This window comes from Alosa sapidissima, chromosome 7 (assembly GCF_018492685.1).
Source record: "Alosa sapidissima isolate fAloSap1 chromosome 7, fAloSap1.pri, whole genome shotgun sequence".
NCBI classification, from domain to species: Eukaryota; Metazoa; Chordata; class Actinopteri; order Clupeiformes; family Clupeidae; genus Alosa; species Alosa sapidissima.
The window spans coordinates 7,956,496-7,969,079 of NC_055963.1; the positions used below are offsets into that span (position 1 = coordinate 7,956,496).

Consider the following 12,584-nt stretch of genomic DNA (forward strand, 5'->3'; position numbering starts at 1 on the left):
TATAAACACATGGGGCAGCGAACACTCCCTGCCATTTAGAACTTTCCACAGGGGACCCACTGAGGTAGCCTCGAGCTTCTTCTCTGTGGCAGGACCTACAAAAAACGCAACTTCTAATCCGTCAGCTCTTTTGACAAATATTTTCAGTGACATCTCTTTTTTTGCCTCGTCCATTTTTTTCCATTTAGCTGAAAACATTCCACACGCTTTGGAGCTCGAAATATCCAAGCTGTTTTTCACAGAATGTTCCACCACTTTAACACGTTGTACGCTTAATTGCAGTGATTATGTTAGAGAGAGCTACCCTGTCACACACACGCCCGTAATGGGACACATATGGTGTTGCCGTGGCCTCCACTGACTCGCATTCATCCACTCTGAGGAGGCTACTGTGCTTTGTTGCCATCTAGTGGACAAATGCCACAAACAACATGACCAATTAAACAAACTATGGAAATCAGCTTCTTACAGAAAAATACAAAAGTTGAAAGTTACGATTAGCACAGGAAGCAAAATGTGTCATGATTTCCACTCTGCCGCTTGGCTTGCTGGAAGCAGCACTGGAAGATGTGGTGGGGCAGCTGTGCTCGGAATAGTGGCTATTTTTCATGAGTAATGTGAGGATCCAAGGAGGATTAACAGGGCCTCCAGTTGCCAAAGCAAAGCAGAGCAAAGCATAGATCTTCTGAGGGGAGGCTCAGGTTTCTGTCTCAATTAAAAACTCAGTTAAAAGGAAGTGCAGCTTGAGTCTTCTAACCTGCTACTGGTAACCTGCACAGAGCTAAATTAACTAGAAACCCAAGTCAGAAGAACAAATTAGCCTACACAGAGGAGTAGATGAACCAAGGTTTTATTTAGACTTCTGCACAGTTCTGTTATTCCAGTCATGCGTGCTTTAGCTACATTGATGTTCTGGAAGCCGGTAATCTTGTATTAGATTAGATAAATTACAAGATAGCTTCTTTAGGATAACGGATAGCTTTTAGATTACTTTTAAAATATTTTATTGATACAATTTTGAAAGAATAAATAAAAACAGGTTTGGTATTATGGCAGTCATTGATATTTGCCCCCATGATAAAAGGTAAGCACTGTTCATTTAACAGGGTACTTGTAACAGTCATGATCAAAACATTTACGGTACAACAATCAGACAAATGTGGCGGAAACAAAACGGAGTAGGCAAATAAACCAATAACATAAGGCCATGCAAACAAATCAAAAGGTGAAAAGGTCACTTAATACCTACAAAATGATTTCCTAAGACCTTACGTGACGTCCTGGCGTCTCCCTGGTGGGGAGAGGTCAGGAGAGAGCCAGTGGAACAGAGGGTGGCAGGGCACCAGGCGAAGTCCGACACCGCTGTCCACAGCAAGGGTTGCGAGGTGAAGAGGAATGAGCAGCAGAGAGGAGGGGACCGGGGGGTAAGGTCAGGCGTCAAGCCGTTCACATTTACAGCCAAGAGGAGCCCAGGAGTGGAGAGTGAACTGGAGCTGCCCTGCTAGATTAGACTTCCGCTAGCCAATGTAAACCTTGGTGTAATTGGACCACCATTAAGAACTACAAAATAATGGAATTGGGCGAGACGTTGAGTAAGGTCTGTTCTGATGAAAAGTGTACCTTGGAATGTGATATGAAAACTGAAAGGCAACTGGAGAATGGACTGCTGCCTACACAGCACTACGTTTCAAAGTGTTTTGAGAAAATGAACAAAATGATTACCAACCATGCTGTTATTGGAGAGCACTGAATCTCTTTCTCAAACACACACACAGACACTTTGGTGCTTGGTCAGTCACAAGGGAAATTCATGGGTGAAAACGCATTCATTTGAATTAAAATTAAAGTCTTCTTTAAGTAGTTTGATCTACAGGAAATGGGAGAGAGAGAGGATTTTAAGAATTTAAATTATTTTTCAAATGTGTAAATACAGGCACACACTCTTGTGACAGTGAAACTCTGAAACTTTTCCATTTGGAATAAGTACTGTGGAGTGTAGCTTTTAAGACTATTAAGGAATATTACACAGTTACATGTACTGAAAACTCAGACCATCACATCCTGTCTGGTTTTAAAAAGTAATATGATTACATAACACGTGTAATTGTTACTCTCCAACACTGGCTGCCCTCAGTTTGCGGATAAGCTGTGATGGTTGTGTGGATGGTGCCCTATCAGCAGGCTTGCCCACCTGTGTGATGGTCCTGGAGTTGACACATAGGGAGCCAAGCATTTAGAGCTCAGTGGTAAGGGGCCCAGTGCTCTGGATGTTCTTCATGATGGAATGAACCACCTCCGAGGTGGTGCCCTGCCCCCCGATGTCTGGGGTGTGCAACTACAACGATCAAGAGAGGCAAACATCAATTCATTAAAAATCTTACACCACCTTCCATACTTGTAAACATACAGACACTAGGAGCATAAACAGTGCATGGGGCTATCTGGGGCTTCTGTCAAATATTATACACGCTTCAGACAAAGAGATAAAGTTCAATTATTAATGGCGTTTCCATTTCTAGATTTGGCTGGAAATTATTAACACCTGAAGGTGTCAAAATATTTGAACAACCACAACCTTTCAGGCAGGCTCTTATGAGTGATGCTCCTTACCCGAGTCTCGTTCATGGTCTGAAGGACAGCGCCGCGGATCATACTCGCATACTCATGAAGCCTGGAAAAATCAAGAGAAGGTTCCCCAGTTATCACTTAAAAAAAACAAAATACACATTCAAAATTTACAAGGTCATGCAGTCAAAATGTACAGATTGGATTCAGACTGTAGTCAAGCCTACAACTTTGACATTTCAGAAATAGTGCTTTGTATGGTCAGTAAAATAAATACACTGAGCAAGGCTTGGAAATCTGGACACACGGAACGTGGAGCTCACTTGAGGTGATCCAGCATGAGGCAGCTGGCCAGCAGCATGGCGGTGGGGTTGGCGATGTTCCTGTCAGCAATGCTCTTGCCTGTGTTCCTAGTGGCCTTGTGGACAAAAGAGAGTAGCCATCAATCTGACAGCATGCCTAGCCAGCCAAGAGAACACCAAGCTGGAAAAAACAAGTACAGGGGCCCTCGTATTGGGGTGGGGGTTGATTTCATTTCAAGATTTTCTGCATGCTGCTTCTCACTATTATCATTATGCAGTTGAGCTTTCCTATGTACCCATGTTGTGCACTGGCAATAACAGCGTACTCACGGTCTCAAAGACAGCGTAGTTGTTGCCGTAGTTGGCCCCCGGCACCAGACCAGGACCACCCACTAGTCCAGCACACACGTTGCTGACAACATTGCCATACAGGTTGGGCATTACCATTACATCAAACTGTTGAGGCTTGGACACAAGCTGAAAAGAAAAACACCACCAACACCTTTTAAAACATAGTACAGTGTTTCCCATACATTGACTTATTTGTGGCAGCCCACCACAATATCAACATTGACCACCACACAATGATTTTCCAGGTTGTACTAAATTGTGCTTAAAGCTGGTTAGCATCATAACCATGCTACGCTAATTTGTTAAAAACTGTTGCATTCAAGTTAATTCTGCACACCTACCACCACAAATAGAATTCAATTCAGTGGGAAACACTGCAGTAATAGCACTCAGGTTTTAATAATGCTTACAGGAATTACTATTCATTTAATAATGCTTACAGGAATTACTATTCATTTAATAATGCTTACAGGAATTACTATTCATTTAAGACAATTGGAGAGGAAACGTTAAAATGAATAACTGATAGCTGATGTTCACTATTCACAACATCACGGCCACTTCCGGTTTGGGACAACTGGGTGAAAGCAAAACGCATGGACAACTGAAGTGAATTAAACAATTACACCGAATGTTCAGCCATTTAGCTGGGTCATTCCTTTATGAGCCAGCTGGTAGTTTGTAGGGGCACTCAAGTCAATTCAGCTGTCGTCCACTTCATACTGTAGAGCTTTTGCCATTCTATATAGCTCATCAGATAGTTCTGTAACATTTTAAATGAGCAAATGGAAAACCACATGGTTTTGTCCTCACCGAGTGCAGCCGACTGCACTTTATGTCAAGAGGAAATGATGTGTCTGCGATGTCATACAAAATAACAACACTTCCTCTACTACAGCTTTACATCTACATTTTCACTTTGCAGCTTTTACCACTGTAAGATTTTTTTTTGGAGGCAGATAATTTTCTTAATCTTAAAGAAAATTCTTTGTTAATACTTAACAAAATCATTTTGATGCCAAACAGTCAAATATTTCACACAATTTCCAATACACAACCACTACCCAGTAGCAAGTTGTGGCAGCTATGCTAAGGCATGTCTATGAGCCATTTTCTGGTTAACTGCTTTTAAACAATAACACAGTATTGCCTCAGTAAACAAGGAACCACATAAATATAACAAGATTCATCAAGGTGGATGGCAATGCAAACCTGCATAGTGGTGTTGTCCACAATCATGCTGTCAAAGGCGATGTCTGGATATCCAGCGGCCACCTCCTTACAACACTGCAGGAACAGGCCGTCCCCCAGCTTCCTGCAGGCCACGGAGAGGAGAGGAGAACAGTGACCTTCTAGCTTTACATCTTCTCAATAGGTCAATTAGCAGATGCTCCCGTAAGAAGCCATTCAAAAAAATGATACATTAAAACACCTTTTCTAAGAGCAATTCTTACAAGAAGCATAGAATGCAAGAACATGCAAGACCATATGGAGAGCATCAGGCCAGGTTAAAAGCACAAAATGTGAGTTAGCAAGTAACGGGAAAATAGCACAATCATATCAAGATAACTATTAATGAGTGAAAATATGAATAATCCACTTCATGAAGCATATGAGGGGAAACAGGAAGAGGCTGATCATGGTCATCAAGATACATCTTAATGCACAGTGCTAGAATGCACCTAGAGTGTGCATGCATGAGTGTGTTTGGGGGGAAGGTTATAGGCATGCACGAGTGTGTGAGTGTGTTTGGGGGGGAAGGTTATAGGCATGCACGAGTGTGTTTGGAGGGATAAAGGCGTAGAGTAGAGCGACTCACATGATGTTGGCTTTGTGCACAGCTGTGACCCTGCGCCGGCCCTTCTCGCGGGCCAGTTTGAAGGCGTACTCAGCGATGCGCAGGGAGTTGAACCTGGTAATGATCTTCAGACTCTCCACCACACCAGACACACTCTGACAGGGAATGACAGAAAATATGCAGTGATGATAAGAGAGGCTGTGTGTGTGAGTGTGCATGCGTGCGTGCGACTGAGTGAGAATACACAAAGACTTACCTCGTGCTCCAGACTGCTGTACTCCCCCTCCGTGTTCTCTCGGATGATGATGATGTCTATGTTCTTGTGGCGGGTCTGGACCCCTGGGAGGGACTGACAATGCATCACATTGGCAAAGAGGTCCAGAGTTGTGCTGAGAGAAATATAAGGGGAAGACTGAGGGTCATTGAGGCCAACACCAACAGAAATCCGTCAAAAGCATATAATTGTCATAGATTTTCTGTACATGTATATCCATACATAATATAACATGAACTAATCCAATAATCTTACCGGAGAAGGTTATTCCTAGATTTAACGGATGGTGGCATAGTGTGGTTGGTTTCAATGTTTCCTACAAACAAGGTATATGCGTTGAACAATCAAATTCATGTCAACATGAAAAATCACTGTATGGGAGTTAAACTGAAGCGGTCATTTCAAATAATATGGGAATCAGCTTTTATTGTTCATACCCTTAAGAGCCACTCCATTGCGACGGATGGCAGTGATGGCATTGCTGATGTTTTCCTCAGCGTCCTGAGAAGAGTTCACATTCACCACTTCAAAGTCCACAGGAACACAGCTGAATCTTCAAAATGATGACAACATGACAGTTATAACCACAGACACTGACACAGCTACAATACAACTACACCACCTCAAGAGCTTCTTGAAAGCAGTCAAATTCCTGTGGGTCAGTTTGGCTCTAACTTTAGCTTCACCAGCTCACTTCGCATACCTGAAGAGTTCCCTCACATGGTTGAGCAGCTCGGGTCCGATTCCATCTCCAGGAATGAGGGTCACAGTGTGTCGACCGCCATACTTTGCAGGGGGTGGCTGAGGTAGTGACCAGTTCAGAATTAAACTCAAGACAACAATTCTTCTAGTGTATTTGACTGTCTCGTGAATATGAACAAGTCATTGAAATATGGAGTGTTGAGCTGTTTAATGTTGTTAAATGCCTGGCTGGTACTTACAATGATTGGGCCCTTTTTGAAGACAGCAGACGGAAGGAGAGAGAGAGAACCAGTCAGTAGAAAAAAAGGCAACACACCAGAACTTATGAGTAAAGATGAAAGATAAGATAACAGCTCTAACACGGGTAGCATCTACCCCAAGGATAAGGCCTAGTATCAGAAAGAAATGAGGACAGAAACAGAAACTGATTCTGGAACAGGTTCAGTCTTGATCTGACAAAACCATTCTAGATCAGGGTTTGGTCTGTTCCAGAGTCCTCCGCAATCTGAGTTTAGGACTATTGAAGAATGCTGTAGCAGCCCATATTACCAGGGGGGCAGGAGGAGTAAAATGTGAGAATGCCGGAGTAATATTTACCAGGGGCACAGTGGGAGCGAAGGATTGGTAGGCATTATTAGGCAAGGTGGACTGGGATTGGGTCAAATTCGTCTCTAACTAGTCCCAAATTCTTCCTCCACCTCAGTAACCGCAGTAGATCTGCAAGCCAATTTTATTAGGATTGGCCCTATCCAGAGCCAAGGATCTGGACATCAGAAGACATCCTGATTGTGTTAATAAAAAACAAAAAAATAAATAAGAACCTCACCGTGTACGTCGACTTCCCTCGGTGACAGTTGACCACAGCACCGAACACCTGTAATCAAACGAGAGAGATATCTTGTTGGTTAATGGTTAGAAGCTAACGTTACCTGCCCCTGAATGGTGAACTAGCAAACACTAGACACCAGGTAATGCAAGACAGAGTGAGCTGTATTGTGTATTTATGTCACCGCGGTTATTACTTGGGCTGACCGGACGACAGACCATTAAAGAAAATCTTCGTTAGCTAACGTTAACGTTAGCTTATTGCTAACATCAACCAACCACTCGGAACTAACTGACCTTGCATTGGCTCGTGTGGGGTTAGTCGGGAAACGGGTTACTCCGTTTTCATTATATGCTTTTGATAATCATTTCAGATGAATCAGAGACTTACTCTTGCTGAATTTCCCAGTCGTCCACCCCAAAGGCCCAATGGTTTCAAGGCTTGAGAGAGAGAAAGCACAGTGCTGGAGGCTGCCATCTTGGTCAGAGTGCGGAAGTTTGATTGACACAACAACCAGTCGTAAAGAGGTATAGGCTCCTCCTGGGTCTCACCCTATTTTTTACAGTCTATGGTCTCACCAGAGAATGTCTCACTACTAGACCACCCGACACAGCAGATCAAGTTATGTATTTTTCTCTTACTGTTCTGTAAGAATCCAAGTCAGGAATTCATATCATCCCGCTGTTGTTTCTACTGTAGCCTGTATTAAAACAAAGAATGTTGATCAATTTTGAATGAACAATATAATTGTACTTACTGTCATATAGGCTACTCTAAGATAGCATATAACCTAGTAAGTGGTTTTCAAGGCCTACTGGGCTATGTAATCTGACCATTAGGGTTTTTTGATAATGGTAGCCTATATCTGAAAACGTTCAGGGCCCCAAACTGTATAAGTTCACCAAGTTTCATGCCTTTATGAAAGAATTGGACCTAATTTTCACATACCCCCTGTAGCCTACTATGAAAGTTCAGTAAAACGGTAGGCAGGCTACAGTTTTTAGCCATTGACCAATGCACAATTAATGCCAATTTTGATCATCCGAGAGCAGCATGCAAAAATGAATAAAAACACGAGGGACAAATAGAAATATCAAACAGAAAAAGCATTTTAAGTGGATATATATGGATTTTGTGTGAAAAACTGAAACATGCCTATTTCTGAAATTAACAATAATAGTGTAGCCTATTGCAATAGTTGACAGTGTTTGTGTCACCACTTTTTTTAAATCTGGCCTGACGTTATTCAAGCCTCATCAATGTATCTTGTACATAATTTCCATGCTACTGAACTGCTTTTCAGGAACTGTGAAAAGTAGTGTGCAAGGCCTACACGTTTCTGAGCCTTGTAGGCCTATATTTCACACAGAGAGTAATTAAAGGGACACCAGGCAACGTTTTCGTGTTAATTAATCATCTTCGTAAGTTGGTATATGGTTAAATGACTCATTACAGGGCGAATGAAGACTCTCTCGCCCGCCCCTACTGCCTGTAAGAAGAATATCCCACTTGCAAGTTCAGTGTTTCCTACCCGCCGACCGAAGCAGGATCAGTTTACATCCTGCATACAGCACAGAGGCAGGCTAACGAAACTCTAAATGTTGCGAATGTTGCAAACGTGTGTATAATGGCAGAGCCAGTGAAGAAGCAGTGAAAACCCTTGATGGAAGATGCAAAGAAAAGGAAAAAAGCTTCAGACCGAGCGAGGGGGTTTGAGAAAAAGCATCAAGCTTGCCTGGTGTCCCTTTAACACAGTTTCATTTTAAATGACGCGATATGCCAGCATTTGAAGTGTCAGGTCCTCTGTAGCTAATACCCACAGAGTAACATGAGTAACGGCAGCAATAAACTAGATGTACCGCATAGCGGTACAAAATATGACCGCCTCTCAGTCCTGCATATTTTCTTCGCAAAAATAAATCACGCTTGTCAATTTGTCTCCATCTCCTATTCCTGCAACTCATGTGCATGTAAATGAGTGTGTGTATATGTGAGTTTGCTTTTGTTTATAAGAGTATGTCTGTGTGTCTGTGTGTGTCTGTGTGTGTGCATGTGCGCATGTGCGTATGCTTGCCTGTGTTTGTGTGTTTATGTGTGTGTGTGTGTGTGCATGTGCATGTGTTTGCATGCGCACATGCGTATGCGTGCCTGTGTGTGTGTGTGTTTATGTGTCTGCATTCATGTGGGTGTGTGTGTGTGTGTGTGTGTGCTTGCCTGTCTGTATGTGTTTATGTGTGTGTGTGCTTGCCTGTCTGTATGTGTGCGACTGTGCGTGCGTGTGTGTGTGTGTGTGTGCGTGCGTGTGCATGTGCATGTGCATGTGTGCACGTGCATGTACTTTATGGGTGCAAATCACAAATGAGTGGGTATGGGTTAGGTTAATGCGGGCTCTTGACACTAACATACCATAAATATTTTGTCATCTTGGGTGCAACGGTTCAGGTAGGGCTAGTTATTTAGGGGAGTGGCCACCAAGTATCATGTTCCCTGGTGTTTCAGTAACCCGGGAATCACTGACCAAAATGGATGACGGTAAAAGAAAAAAATTAATTCCTTTTTTATATTTTAAATGACTTGTTGTCCTGATTCTTCCTGTGGATCTTAGTGGGCACTGAGGAAGCAATACTTTCATTGCTAGTTTTTCATGATTACTATTTCAATTGTTTCATATCAAAATTCACTACTTAATTATGTGTTTTATGTAGTTTGTCGAGGACTGGTTCAGACACGTCACATCCATAACGTGAAACCGTCACATCCATAACGCCAGTTTTTCCTACATAATGCATTACGAAAATGACGCATAGTTTCAAAAACACACTTTTTGTGTGAAAACCTGTAATCTCTCACAAAAGTGTGTCCATTTCATGTCACATCCATAAAGCTGATAAAATGGCTTGTATTCTTAGGATGAAATTGATTATATGCAATTTGAGGATTTCTCAGTATTCAGAGGACAGTATGCAAATTAATTCACTGATACTAATTTTGCCCCCACTTTAAGGCATTTTGTTTACCAATATGAGTCCAATTGTCACATCCATAACGCTGGAACTGCCCTGATACAAGGCCTTGTCACTTGTTGAGATAATGGGCAAATAAAGATGAATGTTCCACAATCTTGCATACCTCTTTAAACGGATAGTGTAGAAAGGCATTGAATAACCAGTCAGGTTAGGCTGTTGGTAAACTCACATTCATGTACAAATAAAGATATCAGTAATTAAATTCCTTAAGCTCAAGAGACAGCTCAACTTTAAATAATATATTAAATAGTAGTAATTAAAAAGTTAGGCCTATATTAATTGCTAATAAAAGACTTAGCCTTTTGTGTGAGTGAGTATTAGGAAAAAAGATGGGTAGGATTGATGGGGAAAATAATAAAATAAATAAAATAGGTATTCACATCCAGTTGTCATTGACTGTGTGTATGATAAAAAGTATTTCTGTCTTGTCTTGCTTGATTCAGTCTAGCCCAGCTATCACCAAATGGCGGACCGCGGTCCGATTCCGGACCGTGACGTGATCCTATCCGGACCCAGACGTTTGCAATAATAGCCTAATTTAGATTTTCACGTAAGATGTCAAAGCTGCGCTAAATGTTTCGTTGGTTAGGATAACAGCATTTACTTCAGGAACCATAATTTCGCTTGCTGCTACTCAGCCATAGCCTAGAAATCTAGACGCGCCCCTAGCGGCCAGGGCTAGTCTAGCAACTCTCCGTTGGCTTGTGAGCTCGAGAAATCGAAACTAGCCTGAAACGAGCGAGGAGAGGAGACGGGACGAGAAACAATCAGATGGATATCTAAGTTAACGATAAGTAAGTTATTTTCAAATTATCGATTGCTCAAAGAGGAGAAAGCTAGACAGCGAGAACAGAGCTTTATATAACGATACGGGGGCAATACCACGCAAAACGTCCGTAAAGCCAACTAAATATGGATGTGACAGTTTTGCGCGGAATTGCCCTGGACCTCTTCTATACATTCTGAGCAGAGGTGGAAAAAGTAAGAAAATATTTTACTCAAGTAAAAGTACCAATACCTTGATGAAATATTATTCAAGTACAAGTTAAAATACCGATCTGAAAATGTACTCAAGTAAAAGTAAAAAGTAGTTCATTTAAAATGTACTTTAAGTAAAAGTTACTTAGTTACTTTTTTTGGGGGGTGGGTGGGTACCAGAACAACTAGTTTTACCAGAGACTTTCTAATGAGGAGATACAGCACTCAAAAAATCCTCCATAATGCATGGGGTTAGTTTGTAAAGTTGTCTACACATATCACAACCCTTCCATGGCAAAACGTCGACATATGTGAATACATTGAGCCAATCATGTGGTGTGTTGTAAAATACATTGAGCCAATCAAGTGGTGTGCTGTGAAGACATCGTGCCAATCCTCTTTTGTGATCTCGCTGCTGGAGCAAGATTGGTGTCGTGAAGCCTTATGCACACGCATTTCTGCCGAAATAGATGCACGATAAGTGCCCAAAAAGTGTTGCAATATGGCCGCCGAGTGGAGGTACTTGCCTGATAAGGACGTTGATAAATGGAGATCTATGTGAAAAATCACCGGAGTTCTCCTTTAAGTTTGAGCAGTAGTTGATTTTCAAAGTTAGTTGCACTCATCCTTGGGTCGCTTTGCAGTGAACAGTAATCCAGAACAACTGAAAAGCCCCTCACAGGCAGCTGAGGCAGGCAGGCCAATGTTAAGTTGCAGAGAGTTTTTTTTTTATATTTGGAAACGAGCAGAAGGTTCAGCAGATTAAAGGGTGTCGAACTGGTGGGGGAAAGTGGGAAGTATAGGGCCCCAATGGAGGAGAGGGCCCTTGAAAAGTGGAATACAGGGGGCACAACATTTTCACCAGGCATTAGTAATAACTCAGGTAATCCACACATAAAAAATCCAAACAACTCCATAAGTAGAGTCAATGAAGTGGAATAACACAGGGAAAAAGTATTGAACACGCTAAAAAAAAGCACTAAGGCAAGGAAAGGGAAGGAACGAGCTGGAGTCTGTAAGTAGTTAAAGAGTAGTTATCCTTTCTATCTGTGCAAATTAATATAAGCTTGGTTAGTAGCCTACATATCGATGGGCTATAAAAAGGTTTTTCATTACCAAGGTGTCACACAAGAAACATTTCATGATGGATGAAAGCAAAAAGCCTTTGCACCTTGGACCTGGACCTTTGCAACCTTATTGTTGCAAAACATATCAATGAAACTGGTTACAGATGCATTTCAAAACTTCAGAATCTTCCAGTAAGCAGCATGGAAGCCATTATTTGCAGGTGGAAGAAACATCACTGCATCATAAACCGGCACAGGATCTCCTCGCAATATTTCTGACCAGGGAGTCAGAAGGATAGTCAATTCCAAGAGCCAAGGACCACTCGGAGAAAGCTCCAAAAAGACTTGAAGGCAGCCAATTCAATTCAATTCAATTAAACAGTTCTGGAAGTAACTAAAGATCAGGATTCACAAGAAGGACCTGGAATCTGTTGAGAACAATGGGCCAAAATCACACCTGATACTGCGACTAATAAGTTTTGTCATACAGGAAATGTCTTGAAGCTGTCATTACAAAGGCTTCCACAAAGTATTGAAGAAATTTCAGTAGGAACGTTCAATACTTTTTTCCCTGTGTCATTCCACTTTATTACACATAACTCTTATGTTTGGATTTTTTATATGTGTGTTAATAAAATGTGTGGTGAAAATTTCGAATATACTCACTGAAAGTTTAGGCTACTGAAAAACAAATT

The 12,584-nt window shown here is 41.8% G+C and overlaps 1 protein-coding gene across 2 annotated transcripts; it reads right to left on the reverse strand.

Moving 5' to 3' along the window:
* Positions 1-834: 834 nt before the first annotated feature.
* Positions 835-7,363, reverse strand: idh3g (isocitrate dehydrogenase (NAD(+)) 3 non-catalytic subunit gamma). Of its 2 annotated transcripts, XR_006032949.1 has the most exons (15): positions 7,209-7,363; positions 6,819-6,866; positions 6,232-6,243; positions 5,994-6,091; positions 5,728-5,843; positions 5,546-5,606; positions 5,273-5,405; positions 5,038-5,171; positions 4,431-4,533; positions 3,198-3,344; positions 2,889-2,983; positions 2,611-2,671; positions 2,192-2,335; positions 1,849-1,867; positions 835-1,785 (listed from the first exon to the last, which is right to left on the reverse strand). XR_006032949.1 is itself a non-coding variant. In XM_042098771.1 (14 exons), exons 1-13 carry the CDS (start codon positions 7,293-7,295, stop codon positions 2,234-2,236), a joined length of 1,197 nt encoding a protein of 398 aa, XP_041954705.1. In that variant the 5' UTR covers positions 7,296-7,363; the 3' UTR covers positions 835-1,867; positions 2,192-2,233. The 2 variants fall into 2 exon arrangements, 1 of the variants encoding a protein (XP_041954705.1); XM_042098771.1 differs by having other exon boundaries at positions 835-1,867.
* Positions 7,364-12,584: the final 5,221 nt, after the last annotated feature.

What these genes read in the sequence shown, in the direction of transcription:
- idh3g (XM_042098771.1), bottom strand. Translation starts at nt 7,295, where the DNA reads ATGGCAGCCTCCAGCACTGTGCTTTCTCTCTCTCAAGCCTTGAAACCA. An exon ending in ACAGCAGTCTGGAGCACGAG is followed by an intron (nt 5,172 to 5,272) that starts GTAAGTCTTTGT and finishes ATTCCCTGTCAG; the next exon opens with AGTGTGTCTGGTGTGGTGGA. An exon ending in CTCATGCTGGATCACCTCAA is followed by an intron (nt 2,672 to 2,888) that starts GTGAGCTCCACG and finishes TGATTTTTCCAG; the next exon opens with GCTTCATGAGTATGCGAGTA.